Here is a 16,333-nt window from a genome sequence, read left to right as displayed (position 1 = left end):
GACTTATTATAATTTATCTATAATGTCTGTTTCCCCCTCTAGGCTGTAAGTTCATTTTGGGCAGGGAACATGTCTACCAACTCTGTTATATTATACTCTCCCAAGTGCTTAGAATAGTGCTCTGTGCACAGTAAGTGCTCAATAAATACGATTGACAGTAGGCCAAACAGATCGTTACTTCTCAGTGTGGAAAGACAAGGACCGCAAGCATACGACTGAAACCTAAAATATCGCGAAGGATGGGAACCGTAGAATTACTGACCGTTAAAACCCACTCTGAACTGGGGAGCTTGAAGGTGGAAGTTTCAGGACTAAGAGATTGAGGGAGTGTGTCCCTCTGCAGGTGGTAAGCATATGGATTTTGTCATCAGGAGAAGTTGTGTGGCTAGAAAATTTGAACAGATTCCAGAAAGATTTGGATAAATTCTTGGGCAGTAGCTCCAAAATGGGCAATTAGAAGGAAGAGTTAAGAGTGCTGCTGTAAGGACAGGAGAAGAGTAACCATCACACTCTTTCTCCAAGAGTCCTTTGACCATCATGGCCAGGTCTTGTGCTTTCAATTTGACTGACATCACCATTATCATCAGATGGTATTTACTGCGCACTTATTACATGAACACTGTATTAAGCACTTGGGAGAGTACAATACAGAGTTGGTTGACACATTCCCTGCCCACAACAAGCTTACAGTCTAGAGGGGGAGATGTTAATATAAATAAATCATTTATAATATAATTTAACGATATGCACGTAAGTGCTGTGCGGTTGAAGGTGGGGGAAATATCAAATGCCTAAAGGACCCAGGTCCAAGTGCATAAGCGACAAAAAGAGAGGGAGCTGGGGAAAAGAGGAATTAATCGGGGAAGCTGTTGTGGAGGAGATGTGACCTTTATTCCGGGTCAGGCAACCATCGGAAGGCTCATGGGTCACACGGGTGTCCCACGACAGACAAAATAAAGTAGTGATAAGGGAACTAGAGCGTATAAAGATATTTACTTGTGTTGTGTGGGACTGGGGAAGGGTTGGTAAAAAGTCCAGAGAATTGGAAGTTGCAGTTAGGTTCACTTACTGTCCTTTTCTCTTCTTTTGTAAAGTTTCTGCAAAGCTTGGAAGGCCGGTGTGGGTGTGGGGGGTGTGTGTGTATGTGAGTGTGTGTGTGTGTCCCCTTTCTGGTGTCTTTTTGTGTTTGCATGTATGTGTGGGCCTGTCTTCCACTTAGGGATTTTACTCTCTCCTTTCACTTCCTGCTCCTGCTTTGCCCTGTTCCCGGGTTTACTTTGGACTTGGAAAAAATCAGTTTGTTTACCACCGAGGTCAGAGTTGAAGATGTGCTTTGCATACCTTAAGATTTCTGCAGATAAGTGAATATTATGAGGGGTGAATCTCAGACTTCAACTAAGAATGCCCTCAGAATAACCTATCTGAACTTCGTCATTCCAGGAAAGTAGTTGAATACTGCCTTCCAAAACAATGCACAGACAGCAATGTTTTGATTTTTGCTGGCAATTCTGGCACACACGAAGCAGAAAACTTTGATGGCCAAATTGAAGCCCTAATGCAAATATGTTTCGTAATAGCTGTGAAGATAAGCATGCCATCGGCCCAACAATACTGCATCCGATTTGCTTTCAAAGTCTGAAATTTTGATTATTTGCAAATCAATAGGAGCCTTCTTACTTGGAATTTATTACCTTACCTAGTTTTGTGTTTGGGGTCATTTCATTTCATTTAATTTTGAATTTCATTTCATTTTGTGTTTGGGGTCATTTCATTTTGTTCGTTTCATTTAAGTCATTCCCATTTACTTTCAGCCTGATCATTTTTGTGCAAAATTTCAGGTATTCTTTAGGAATCCATTTACACATAATGATTTTCCAGGATGTTCCTTATTAATCAAGATTTTCTATATCCTTGGTTTTGTGCTTCTTTTACAGTCTTTTTTTTCTGATTTATGACATCTGCATGCGTTACGTGCTGTCTGAAGTTTACTAAATGTTGTTTCATTCATTTTTTTAGGGTGAATATGGATTTCATCATCTACGAAATTCTAAAAAGGTAAAAATAAAAGCGTTTAAACTATTTCCATATCTGTATTATTTCCAATGGGCAGCAACTTTCCCTTCTTCTTGCTGTGTTTGAATAAAACTATTCAGCTCACCAAATTGATTACAGGGAATTACGCTGACTTCTTCACTACTTTATGTGCTACTAGTAAATTGCTCTGATGATTGACTTTTGTAAGAGTAGCTAAGTCTTTCCTTTTGCCACAATCCTGGGAAAGATTTGCCCAGTCGAGAGAAACCAATATAATTCAGCAGAGAATATATCAAGAGGCAGAAAATGGAAGTTTCACAGAAGTTTCTCAATGTATTAGCATTTACATTTATGGCTCAGAGGCAGGGTGTTAGGATGACCCAGATTGTCTTCCATCATAGATGTCACAGAAGCAGTATGGCTTAATGGATAGAGCCCAGGCCTGGGAGTCAGAAGAGTCCCTAGCTCTGCCATTGTCTGCTGTGTGAGCCTGGGCAAGTCACTTAACTTCTGCTGTGCCTCAGTCACCTCATCTATAAAATGGTGATTAAGACTGTGAGCCTAATGTGGGACATGAACTCCATCCAACCTGATTGCCTTGTACCTACTACAGTGCCTATACAGTGACTGGCACAAAGTAATAATAATAATGTTGGTATTTGTTAAGCGCTTACTATGTGCCGAGCACTGTTCTAAGCACTGGGGTAAATACAGGGTAATCAGGTTGTCCCACGTGAGGCTCACAGTTAATCCCCATTTTACAGATGAGGTAACTGAGGCACAGAGAAGTTAAGTGACTTGCCCACAGTCACACAGCTAAAAAATGGCAGAGCCGGGAGTCGAACCCATGACTCCGAAGCCCAGGCTCTTTCCACTAAGCCACGCTGCTTCCCCTTAAACGCTTAACAAACACCATTATAAAAAAGAAGAGATAGAACACAATATTAGGCAATTTAGTAAAGATTTTATTCCCCCCATTGTGGAAAGATTGGAATATAAATGTGGCTGATCATCAAGCAGACGATAAAAATAGAAATTCAGGAACTCCTTGGTTAATGCTCTTAATTGGACTCATAAAAAGAGTGCTAAGCAAGAGTGCCCCAGCCAACACGGAGCCTTTTTAAAGCTTATGCAAGACAGACATGAGATGTTAATGCTTATCCGCTCAGGCGTGGTTAGTTCTGGGAAGCAGCAAGGCCTAGTGGTTAGAGCACGGGCCTGGGATTCAGAAGGTCATGGGTTCTAATCCCGGCTCTGCCGCTTGTCTGCTGTGTGACCTTGGGCCAGTCACCTCACTTCTCTGGACCTCAGTTAGCTCATCTGTAAAATTGGGGCTTATTCAATGCCTGTTTTCCTTCCTTCTTAGGTTGTGACCCCCATGTGGGACTTGATTATCTGGTGTTTATCCTAGTGCTTAGTAGAGTGTTGGCTTGTACCCACCCCAGCGCTTAATACAGTGCCTGGCACATAATGAGCGCTTAACAAATCCGGTCCTTATTATTATTATTATAATTCTGTTTTCCTGGCTCTGACAGCCCAGCCGTGAGCCCTCCAGCTTCTGCCGTTGCCATGGCCATTGTCCCCGTTTACCTCCACGTCATTTCCCATGCCCCATCCCCCCACCGGGAGCATCGCTGTTGATGGGTCCACGCGGCACCCTGGGAGCGGAGGCCGGAGCGTCATCGTGAAGCCCGAGGGATTTGTTAGCAAACACTGCCAGCACAATTCAGTAATGCTGCTGCAGAAGTGTTGTACAGAGAGACTTAGAACAGGTGACCCCTGTATATTATAAATATAGACTTTCCTTCTCAAGATGGGAAATTTAAAAAGGGATCATTGTGTGTAGGGAATGTGTCTACCAAGTCTAGTATCCTCCCAAGCCCTTAGTATTATGCTCTGCACACAGTAAACGCTTAATAAATGCCATTAATTGACTGATCCATTTTCCAAGGGTAGATCCAGTACTTGACCTTTCCAGCTCTTGCTACCTCCAGCCTCTTCCCATTCCTGCTCTGCTCTGAGGGGCCCCAGCCTGGATGGTCTGTTGGAACAGCCCTTTATACCAGTGCCATATGAGACTGTGGGAATACTTCTTAAGAACCTTGATATTCAGGCCAGGAAGGAGGGATGAAACTCCAAGATACCATGGGATTGGCCCCGAGTCCCTGATTTCACTCTCTGAGAAAAAACTTAAAGCTGATGGAGGTAAGGATTGGGTCAAGAAAGGACCTGATTTCTTACATCTTATATCTTTAGTTAGACTGTTACGTAGGTGTGTGCTTCTGTAGAGTGGGAATCAAATAGTCCATTTTGGAAATGTGGGTCACCTTTTTCTGTGTGCCAGGAATTTCTCTACTCATGGCTTTGATATAGAGGTTTGCAAATTGAAGCTGACAGCTAACCCCAGGCCTTCTGTTTGAAAGCTGAATTTATTTAATGCAAAGCAAGAAGCAAAGCGCGAAAGGTTCTTCAGCATATGTCTTCAACAGGGAGTAGAAAATGCAATAGGTGTGAATTGAAATGAGTGTACAAGGTGTTCAGGTGAAAAAATATCAGTCAATCAGTGGTATGATGTGGGCAAGACATTTGTCCAGTTCTCAGTCTCTTCTTGTGTAAAATGGGGATGATTCCTACTGTCTATATCTCTTAGACTTTAACCCCTCATGGGTTGGGGACATGATCCAAAATAATTATCTTGTATCTGCCCCTGTACTTAGTACAATGCTTGTGCACTTAATGCTTAATAAATATTATCATCACCCTCGTTAGTACAGTAATTATTATTGTTAATAATAATAAGCATAACAGATTAGTGAAATATGAAAGAAGAGTGCTTCAATAAAGAGAGAGAGAAGATTTTTGAATTGTAAAGATCTTCTGTATTATTTTTCCATTCACCGCATAGGTATATATAGTCAAATCATCAAGAATGACTTCTAGCTTTAAGTAGGTTCACCTTTTTGAAGTTTGGAACCAGTTGTTTAGGTACCTGGATTTTTCCATTTACATCTATTCAAATCCCATTTGACCTCGCATGATGTGTTTTATAACAGTGCCTTTCTAGGTAGAGACTTTTGAAAGTAACCTTTGTATTGGCAATTATCACTCTAGAGGCCTAAGTGGACCCTTTTAACTTAAAGGTTGAATATAATTTCACATATGCCCAACATACTTAGGTAGTGGCTTTCTCAGCGGGATCGATCCCATTAGCAAAAATTCAGGAGTATTAGGAAAAAGTATGGGTTACAAATGACGATGATGATGGTATTTGTTTGGTGCTTACTATGTGCCACGCACTGTTCTAAGCGCTGGGGTAGATACAAGGTAATTAGGTTGTCCCACGTGGCGCTCACAGACTTAATCCCCATTTTACAGATGAGGTAACTGAGGCACAGAGAAGTTAAGTGACTTGCTCAGAGTCACACAGCTGATCAGTGGCAGAGTCAGGATTAGAACCCATGACCTCTTACTCCCAAGCCCGTACTCTTTCCAGTAAGCCACGCTGCATCCCTGTATTGTTTGTTGACGATTCTGAAGATTGTCTGATAAGTGGTTAATAAGTAGAAGCCTAAATAAACACCTTTAATGGTGGTGACAGGACTCAAAGAGTTTGGGGCTTGAAAAGCAGCATTGCCTAGTGGAGAAAGCACAGGCCTGGGAGTCAGAAGGACTTGGGTTTTAATCCCAACCCTGTCACTTGTCTGCTGTGTGACCTTGAACATATCACTCACCTTCTCTGTGTTTCATCTGTAAAATGGAGAATAAGACTGTGAACCCCCATGTGGGGCATGAACTGTGTCCAACCTGATTAACTTGCATGTACCCCAACTCATAGTATAGTGTCTGACACAGAGGAAGTGCTTAGCAAATACCAAGAGAAAAAAAAGGCAAAGAAATCATTTCCCTCTTTTTGGCAGAAGCTTTTACTTCCCCCTATCTGGTATCAAAGCGACAACTCTCAGGTTTTTGCTCCAAATACCAGGATGTGGGCTACCTCTAATGTCTAGGTCTCTGTCCTTGTTCCTTGCGGCTCAGGAAGCCTGTATGTCTTAGCAATAACAACAGCGGCAACAATAATAACAATAATAGAAATAATAATGATCATGGTGTTTTTTAAGGGCTCATTTAGTGCCAAGTCCTGTGCAAAGCTCTGGGGTAGATAGAGAGTCATGAGGTCAGACAGTCCCTATCCTACATAATAATAATGTTGGTATTTGTTAAGCGCTTACTATGTGCAGGGCACTGTTCTAAGCGCTGGGGTAGATACAGGGTAGTCAGGTTGTCCCACGTGAGGCTCACAGTTAATCCCCATTTTCCAGATGAGGGAACTGAGGCACAGAGAAGTGAAGTGACTTGCCCACAGTCACACAGCTGACAAGTGGCAGAGGCGAGATTCGAACTCATGACTTCTGACTCCCAAGTCCGGGCTCTTTCCACTGAGCCACGCTGCTTCTCTGGGGTTCCCATGGGGTTCCCAGTCTTCAGAGAGTGGGAGTCTTCAGTCCCTCCCTGGGCTTCCCCTCCCCACAGCCAGCTTTTCCCTTTTAAATTTCCACGTGATTCTCCTTAAGGAGATATTTCTCTTCACTCGTGAAGACATTTAGACCCCAAGGGTGTTCAGGGATCAGAACTTTCTGTCGACTCTGTCTTGGGCGGGTTTTGTCGGGAAGCAATTCCACCGTGCCACAGTTTTATTAAAATCTGCAAGATGGAAAGATACTGTGCGTAGGCCATGAGTAATTAAAGTCTATTTAAAAATTCTACCTTTGGGATGTTGATTAAACTAGACAGAACAAATATAGGGGCATCATTTCTCCCAGATTCTATGTAGTCTGCGGAGAAAAAGCAAGTAATTAAAACTAGGGTGATTTGGGAAAAATTGCGGCATTATTATTCTCCAGTTAGATAAAAAGGAATCTCTTAAATTGTTTTCAGAGTTTTAAAACGAGTATGGCATTTAACTCCTTCCTGTGTTTCTAAACTCTTGGGTAGAGACAAGGCTACCAGTTCAAACGCATGCCTGTCCAAAATAGGGCTCACGATTTATCTTATCCCCACTTAACAGATAAGTAAACTGAGACCCAGAGAGGTTAGCGGATTTTCCCAGGATATGACAGAGTTAGGACTAGAAACTGGCCTGTTTTCATTAATTCAATTGTATTTATTGAGCGCTTACTGTGTGCAGAGCACTGTACTAAGTGCTTGGAATGTACCCCTTATAATTTTCTTTTCCCATATTCTGAGAAGCAGCATAGCCTAGTAGAAGAGCCCAAGCTTGGGAGTCAGAGGCCCTGGGTTCTAATCTCAACTCCACCACTTGTCTGCTGTGTGCCTTTGGGCAAGTTACTTAGCTTCTCTGTTCCTCAGTTCCCTCCATTGGCAAAATGGGAATCCAATACCTGTTCTCTCTGCTACTTGGACTATAAGCTCCATGTAGGACCTGATTATCTTGTACCTACCCCAGCACTTAATACAGTGCTTGGCACATAGTAACATTAACAAAAATATTGCAGTAATTGCATTGTTTTCACTGGCTCACACTGCTGACACACGGCATGTGCTCAGTCTTAAAAGTCAAATGTTATTACTAAATCATTTACAAGGCTCTCTTAAGCATAAAGGCTTTTTAGAATTTAAATAGTTATAGGGAAAAATAAACATGTTTTCCATTTTCTGGATGCTTCTATGTCTTATAAATTTTATATAACATTAACAGTGATATTGCTTGGGAAATGATTTTTTTTTGTGGCAACCAGCACTTATAAATAACCTCAAGGACTGCATAACTGCTTACTATATTAGACTCTAGATTACATTTGTGCCGCTGAAGTAATTGGACCAACAGCTATCGTTTTTAGAAATAGAAATAAATCACTTCAGTTTGATAAAGGTCTTTCTGCTTTTATTGATGGAGTGGAAGGGAAATGGTTTGTGACTGAACAGAAGGAATTGTGTCATGGGCTCTCTTTCTGATAAACTCATTTTGTTTCCTCAAGGAAACCTACTTTGGGCTGGGTCAGTATTTTATCCACGTTTGAATTCAAATGTGAAGCATGCCTCCTTTGGATGCAGTGATTTTGTTTTTTTAACATCTGATTATACGAGTGTAATATAGGTTGGGTGGCCAGTGACTTGGTTTCATACTGCTCGGTCCAGTTTCCCTCTGTCTTGCCCCATGTATGGTAAGGCCAGGGCACTGGACAACTCTGTGTCTGATGCTTTTGTTTCATCACTCCATCAGCTCACACGTTGCTGTCTTTCACTTAGATCCACTGACCACAGCCGGGGCTGTGTTGTCATGGTAACAACCCATCGGCGGCCGTGTGTGTGTGGGCCCGAGGGATACTAGCACAGATGTGGCCCTGGAGCTCGGAACCAATTACCTTGCTTCCATCTACCTTACGTCACTGATCTCCTACTACACCTCACTCCTCTAATGCCAACCTTACACGTCTATCTCGCCACCGATGTCTCGTCCGCGTCCTGCCTCTGACCTTGGGACACCATCCCTCTTCGTATCCAACAGGCGAACACTCTCACCGCCTTCTAAGCCTTGTTCTTACATCTCTTCCAAGGAGCCTTCCCCAATTAGACCCTCATTTCCTTTGCTCCTACTCTCTTCTACAGAGAAACAATGTGGCTTAGTGGCAAGAGCCTGGTCTTGGGAGTCAGAGGACATGGGTTCTAATCCCAACTCTACCACTTGTCAGCTGTGTGACTGTGGGCAAGTCACTTCACTTCTCTGTGCTCAGTTACCTCATCTGTAAAATGGGGATTAAGACTGTGAGCCCCACGTGGGACAACCTGATTACCTTGTATCCCCCCCAGCACTTAGAACAGTGCTTGGTGCATAGTAAGTGCTTAACAAATACCTTAATTATAAGAAGCAGCTTGGCTTAGTGGAAAGAGCACGGGCTTGGGAGTTAGAGGTCATGGGTTCTAATCCCGGCTCTGCCACTTGTCAGCTGTGTGACTGTGGGCAAGTCACTTAACTTCTCTGTGCCTCAGAAGCAGCGTGGCTCAGTGGAAAGAGCACGGGCTTTGGAGTCAGAGGTCATGGGTTCAAATCCCGGCTCTGCCCCTTATCAGCTGTGTGACTGTAGGCAAGTCACTTAACTTCTCTGTGCCTGTTACCTCATCTGTAAAATGGGGATTAAGACTGTGAGTCCTACGTGGGACAACCTGATTCTCCTGTGTCTACCCCAGCGCTTAGAACAGTGCTCTGCACATAGTAAGTGCTTAACAAATACCAACATTATTATTACCTCATCTGTAAAATGGGGATTAAGACTGTGAGTCCTACGTGGGACAACCTGATTACCTTGTATCTCCCCCAGTGCTTAGAACAGTGCTCAACACATAATAAGTACTTAACAAATGCCATTATTATTCTTCTCCATTGCCCTTGCACGTAGATTTGTCCCCTTTATTCATTCAATTCAATAGTATTTATTGAGTGCTTACTATGTGCAGAGCACTGTACTAAGCACTTGGAATGAACAAGTCAGCAACAGATAGAGACAGTCCCTGCCATTTGACGGGCTTACAGTCTAATCGGGGGAGACGGACAGACAAGAACAATGGCAATAAATAGAGTCAAAGGGAAGAACATCTCGTAAAAACAATGGCAACTAAATAGAATCAAGGCGATGTACTTTCATTAACAAAATAAATAGGGTAATGAAAATATATACAGTTGAACGGACGAGTACAGTGCTGAGGGGACGGGAAGGGAGAGGGGGAGGAGCAGAGGGAAATGGGGGGAAAAGAGGGTTAAGCTGTGGAGAGGTGAAGGGGGGATAGAGGGAGTAGAGGGAGAAGGGGAGCTTAGTCTGGGTAGGCCTCTTGGAGGAGGTGAGTTTTAAGAAGGGTTTTGAAGAGGGGAAGAGAATCAGTTTGGCGGAGGTGAGGAGGGAGGGCGTTCCGGGACCGCGGGAGGACGTGTCCCGGGGGTCGACAGCGGGATAGGCGAGACCGAGGGACGGTGAGGAGGTGGGCGGCGGAGGAGCGGAGCGTGCGGGGTGGGCGGCAGAAAGAGAGAAGGGAGGAGAGGTAGGAAGCGGCAAGGTGATGGAGAGCCTCGAAGCCTAGAGTGAGGAGTTTTTGTTTGGAGCGGAGGTTGATAGGCAACCACTAGAGGTGTTTAAGAAGGGGAGTGACATGCCCAGATCGTTTCTGCAGGAGGATGAGCCAGGCAGCGGAGTGAAGAATAGACTGGAGCGGGGCGAGAGAGGAGGAAGGGAGATCAGAGAGAAGGCTGACACAGTAGTCTAGACGGGATATAACGAGAGCCCGTAGAAGTAAGGTCCCGTTTGGGTGGAGAGGAAAGGGCGGATCTTGGCGATATTGTAAAGGTGAAACCGGCAGTTCTTGGTAACGGATAGGATGTGCGGGGTGAACGAGAGAGACGAGTCAAGGATGACACCGAGATTGCGGGCCCGAGAGACGGGAAGGATGGTCGTGCCATCCATGGTGATAGGGAAGTCTGGGAGAGGACCGGGTTTGGGAGGGAAGATGAGGAGCTCAGTCTCGCTCATGTTGAGTTTTAGGTGGCGGGCCGACATCCAGGTGGAGACGTCCCGGAGGCAGGAGGAGATGCGAGCCTGAAGGGAGGGGGAGAGGACAGGGGCGGAGATGTAAATCTGCGTGTCATCTGCGTAGAGATGGTAGTCAAAGCCGTGAGAGCGAATGAGTTCAAGGGAGTGAGTGTAAATTTATTTATTCACCCTTTATTTACCCCTCCATCAACTCCACAGCCACTTCTGTATATATCTGTAATTTATTTATATTAATGTCTGTCTCTCCCTCTAGGCTGTAAACTTGTGGGCAGGAAATGTGTCTACCAACTCTGTAATAGTGTACTCTCCCAAGCACTAAGCTCTGCACACAGTAAGTGCTCAATAAATACAACTGATTGATCAATCCCTTGTAAATCCATGAGGCTGCCTGAATGGTTTCCACTGGGGTGGGGTGAACAGACAACTAGTCACAAAACTTTGGATGGAGGAAGCAGGGAGTGCAAAAGGAAACTGCTTTCACGTAGCCCTGGAACCCAGTGAGAGTCTATCTCGCCGCCGACTCTCGCCCATGTCCCACCTCTGGCCTGGAACCCCCACCCTCCTCGTTTCCTATGATCAATTACTCTCTCCCTCTTCAAAACCTTAATGAAGGCGCTTCTCCTCCAAGAGGGCCTCCTTGACTAAGCCCTCCTGTTCTCCTCTCTCTCTCTCTCCCTTCCGTGTCATCTTGACTTGCTCCCTTCATTCATATTCCACTCTCCCAACTCCACATTACTTTTGTACATATCTGTAATTTATTTACGTACATCAATATCTGTCTCCCCCTTGAGACCCTAAGCTCGTTGTGGACAAGGAATGTGTCTGTTGTTATACTGTACTCTCCCGAGCCCTTAGTATAGTGCTCTGCACACAATAAGCGTTCAATAAATTCGATTGAAGGAATGAATGAATCTGAAAAACACCAGTGGCAGTGGCGACCTCTTTCCTCCTCTCTGTTTTGCTCCTCTTGCCAACAGAAGGCCAAAAGATGGCTCAGCTGTCTTACAGCTGTCTACTTTTCATTCTTTTCTCATTCCAAAGGGCAGGGAACGCATGGGAGGTTAACTGTGGTTGTCTATCCTGCCCAAAATATCTTGAAGTACAGCCTAATCAACATGGAGCAGTGTCAACTACTAGAGCACTAGCCCAGAAGTTTGGAGGATTTGTGTTCTAAATCTTGGCTCTGCCCCTTGCCTGCTGGATGACTTTGGGCAGGTCACTTAACTTCTCTGTGCCTCAGCTTCCTCAGCTGTAAAATGGTGATTCAGAACCTGCTCTCCCTCGTACTTAGACGGTGAGCAACACAGGGGACTGGAACTGTATCTGAGCTGATCATCTCGTATCTACTCCACTGGTTGGTACAGTGCTTGGCACATAGTAAATTCTTAACAAATACCATAATAACAATAATCCTTTGTGCCAACTGTAGGAGCTTCCTACCCCTTTTGGCATCTATTATCAAAATGCTATTTCTGGTTCCATCTTTGAATAAAAGTAATTTGCATGGATTCTTTTGTTTGCTTTGTGTCAATAAATCATATTTATTGAGTGCTTCCTGGTTGCAAAGGACTGTACTAAGCTCTTGGGAGAGTACAACACAATAAAATAGAAATACTCCCTGCCCACAGTAAGCTTACAGTCTCATTTAACTCCTGGTGTTTTCACGTAAAACTATGCATTTTCATTTTCGCCACATGAGATATTCGCCCGTGTGGCCTCATGGAAAGAGTATGGGCCTGGGTGTCAGAAGATCAGGGTTCTAATCCTGGCTCTGACACGTCAGCTTTGTGACATTGGTGAAGTCGCTTAATTTCTCTGTGCCTCAATTTCCTCGTATGTGAAATGTGGAGTAATTCCTACTCTAGACTGCCAGCCCCTTGTGGGCAAGGAATGCCACAAGCACTTAGTGCTCCGTAAGCGCTCAATAAATACGATTGACTACTCTATCCTACTTACACTGTGAGCCCTATGTGGGACAGGGCTGTGTCCAATCTGACTAATTTGTATCTATACCACTGCTTAGAACAATGCTTGGCACATAGTATACAGTTAACAAGCACCATAATTATGATTTAGAATTCATTTTTGGATTAATAATCAAAGCTTCAAATTTCTTCCTCAAAATTTGCCTTTTCTGTGAAGATTTCACCTGTGGTATTGGTTTTCTGAGTTCAAAGTATTTTGAATGTACTGTTTGTTTATTTGAGATTTTCAGAGTTTCTCAGTTTCTGTTGAAGTTTTAAAGGAAGATTTTAAGTGGAGGAAGTACTAGATTTTGGACACAGCAAAAAAGTATTTTGCCATCAGTCCTCTTCATTGCCTATATACCCAAAGTGTAAGTGGGTCTGGCCACATCAAGTGAAAGGTAATCGAGGCCCCGAGTTGGTGAAGTAGGACCAGAGAGAGAGATTATATTGCTGTTGCTTTAATTTATCAGCTTACTTGGGCTGCAGCAGAAAAGAGGGAGAAAATAGAGCCTGCATGGTCTCCAAATGGCCCAAGGACACTGCACTAGGCTGATGGAAGAGGTGGCTATTGATGGCACCCAAGAATGCCAGTCATTGAGGTACATGATCATTGGTCATGGGTTCTAATCCTTCCTACACCATTTGTATGCTCTGTGACCTGGGTCAAGTCACTTCAGTTCCTTGGGCCTCAGTTCCCTCACCTGTAAAATGAGGGATAATAATAATGTTGGTATTGGTTAAGCTCTTACTAAGTGCCAAGCACTGTTCTAAGCACTGGGGTAGATACAAGGTAATCAGGTTGTGCCACATGGGGCTCACAGTCTTAATCCGCATTTTGCAGATGAGGGAACTGAGGCCCAGAGAAATTAAGTGACTTGCCAAAAGTCAAAGAGCTGAAAAGTGGTGGAGGTGGGATTAGAATCCATGACCCCTGACTCCCAAGCCTGGGCTCTTACCACTAAGTCACGCTGCTTCTCCGAATAAGACTGCGAGCCCCAGGTGGGACTGAGACTGTCCACCCCAGTTTACTTGTATCCACCCCAGACTTAGTACACTGCCTGGCACACAGTAAGCGCTTAAATACAATTAATAAATACAATTATTATTATCATTATTATTATTACATAATAATAATAATGTTGGTATTTGTTAAGCGCTTACTATGTGCAGAGCACTGTTCTAAGCGCTGGGGTAAACACAGGGGAATCAGGTTGTCCCACGTCGGGCTCACAGTCTTAATCCCCATTTTACAGATGAGGGAACTGAGACACAGAGAAGTTAAGTGACTTGCCCAGAGTCACACAGCTGACAAGTGGCAGAGCTGGGATTTGAACTCATGAGCCCTGACTCCAAAGCCCGTGCTCTTTCCACTGCGCCACGCTGCTCCTATTACATGTGATATCATCAATCGATCGTATTTATTGAGCGCTTACTGTGTGCCAAGTAATGTACTAAGTACTTGGGAGGGTACAGTACAACAGAGTTGACAGACACATTCCCTGCTCTCAACAAACTTACAGCCTAGAGGGGGAGACAGACATTAATATAAATAAATATAAATAAATGAATTATGAATAAGTACATGATTCTTCTATATCATACTCGCCCAAGGTTTTAAAACTGTGTTCGGCACATAGTGCTCAGTAAATACCGTCAACTGATTCCATTCCTCACAAATGTAGGTAAGCCACTTGATAGTAATTAGGTCTTAGGCCAGATATAGGCCTCATACTCTTGGTTCAGGTTAGGAACTAATTTATATCCAACTTCAGATCCATGGTCCATTCAGCCTTGTAAGGAATGGGGTCAGGTGAGCCTGACTTCTGTGCCTGGTTGTTGTACTGATCTTTGGAAGTTTCCTCCATGTCTGTCATCTTGAAGATGGACAACAATTTAATCCAAATTAGAGCCCCCACAGATCAGGTATCATCAGAGGAGAGTCTTCTGTCATTAAATGGTTTGCTAAAATGTCAGAAAATCAGTGACCGGGCCAGGAATAGACACTAACACTGCCCAAGAGTGTAGCTTCCTCTACCCTCCAAATTCAGAAGTGAAGGAAGTAATGAAGAAAAACGGAGCCCAGGATTTCTCCCATAGGGTCTCAACTTAAGCCCCTAGGGTTTTTGTAAATTAAGTTTCCATAGCCATGAAAAAATTTAGGAATACTGCTGAGGTCCTAGAGGCAGTTTCCTTTAACCACTGTAGGACCTGCAGGATACCCTCTAGACTGTAAGTTCCTGTGGGCAGAGAATTGGAGAAGCAGCATGGCCTAGTGGATAGAACACCAGCCTGGGAGTCATTAGGACCTGGATTCTAATCCTGGCTCCACCACTTGCCTGTTACATCTCCTTATGCAAGTCAATTCACTTCTATGGGGTTCAGTTTCCTCATCTGTAAAATGGGTATTGAGACTGTGAGCCTCATGTAGAGAAGCCTCATGTAGTGGAAAGAACATGGGCTTTGGAGTCAGAGGTTGTGGGTTCTAATCCCAGCTCCACCACTTAGCCTTGTGACTTTGTGCAAGTTACTTAACTTCTCTGGGCCTTGGTTCCCTCATCTGTAAAAGGGGGATTAAGACTGTGAGCCCCTCGTGGGACAATCTGATTACCTTATATCTACCCTAGTTCTTAGAACAGTGCTTGGCACATAGTAAGCACTTAACAAATACCATCATTAATTAATGTAGGACAGGGACTGTGTCCACCCTGGTTACCTTCATTCATTCAATCGTATTTAGTGAGCACTTACTGTATGCAGAGCACTGTACTAAGCATTTGGAAAGTACCTTGTATATACCCCAGCTCTTAGAGTATGTGCTTGACACATAGTAAGTGCTTAACAAATACCATCATCATCAGGGAATGTGTCTACCAACTCTTTTCTATTCTCCCAAGTGCTTAATATAATGCTTGGCACATTATCAGCGCTCAGTATATACCACTGTTTGATTGATGGCCCCAATATTGTGCTGCTTTCACTGAAAATACAGTATCTCTAAATTCCAGCCAATGTGCTTCTTTTTTCATATTGCCATAGATGGACATATTGAAAATTATCAATTGCTCAGCATGGAACCAAAAGCCCTCGAAGCCAATTGAGCCGGAGAGTAGTAGGGATCATGTCCCAAGATAAAATAAACAAAAAGTTTAATCTTTTGGAAAATTAGCAGATCCCAAGCTATGCAGGTGACACATTAGTTCTTGCTATTTTAGTTCTGTATATGTAACAAATTGTTTGTAATCATCTTGCAACTATTCAGGATAATGAAGAATGAACATGAATACTTCTTGGGTAAGGGAAATTATGGATAACTCCCATATTTGTGGGGAACAGAACTGCTGGAATTCTGTATATATTTTAACTTATATTGAATGGGTAAAAATTATGTATTTCTACTCAATTCCAATGTTTTGAAAGTCAGAATCTAATTGGAAGCATTTAAATACCCTTTCTAAGAAAGAGTTGACAAGGAACTTGTCAGTTTTGTCAAAGTACCTGGGCAATAGAGTGCTGCATGCTTGGAAATACATAGATACAACATATGTTGAAACCTTCTGCCATGGAAATATGTTGTTTATTGGAGCATAGCGTGATTCCGTAGGCTGTTGCCTTCCCTTTGGAGTGAGGGGCTAGGGAATGTGTTATTTCCATTACGTAATATGAAGATTGGTAACTTTCTTTCCTTTTCAGACCTGATCAATCAGTGGCAATTTCTGAGTGCTTACGGTATGCAGAGCACTGTACTAAGCATTTGGGAGAGTACAGTGCAACAGA

General features: G+C 43.5%; 1 protein-coding gene across 1 annotated transcript in view; it reads left to right on the top strand.

Moving 5' to 3' along the window:
- ANK3 (ankyrin 3) overlaps positions 1 to 16,333 on the top strand; it is a 678,945-nt gene that overhangs the window by 88,587 nt on the left and 574,025 nt on the right. Inside the window, exon 2 of the mRNA XM_029059625.2 lies at positions 2,017 to 2,055. Within this exon, the coding sequence (XP_028915458.1) occupies positions 2,017 to 2,055 (39 nt within the window). The remainder of the gene's footprint in view (positions 1 to 2,016; positions 2,056 to 16,333) is intronic.

The sequence above is a fragment of the Ornithorhynchus anatinus genome, chromosome 3 (genome assembly GCF_004115215.2).
Source record: "Ornithorhynchus anatinus isolate Pmale09 chromosome 3, mOrnAna1.pri.v4, whole genome shotgun sequence".
Classification (NCBI taxonomy): Eukaryota; Metazoa; Chordata; class Mammalia; order Monotremata; family Ornithorhynchidae; genus Ornithorhynchus; species Ornithorhynchus anatinus.
The sequence above is the reverse complement of the archived record's forward strand: the minus strand, read 5'-3'. Positions and strand labels throughout refer to the sequence as shown.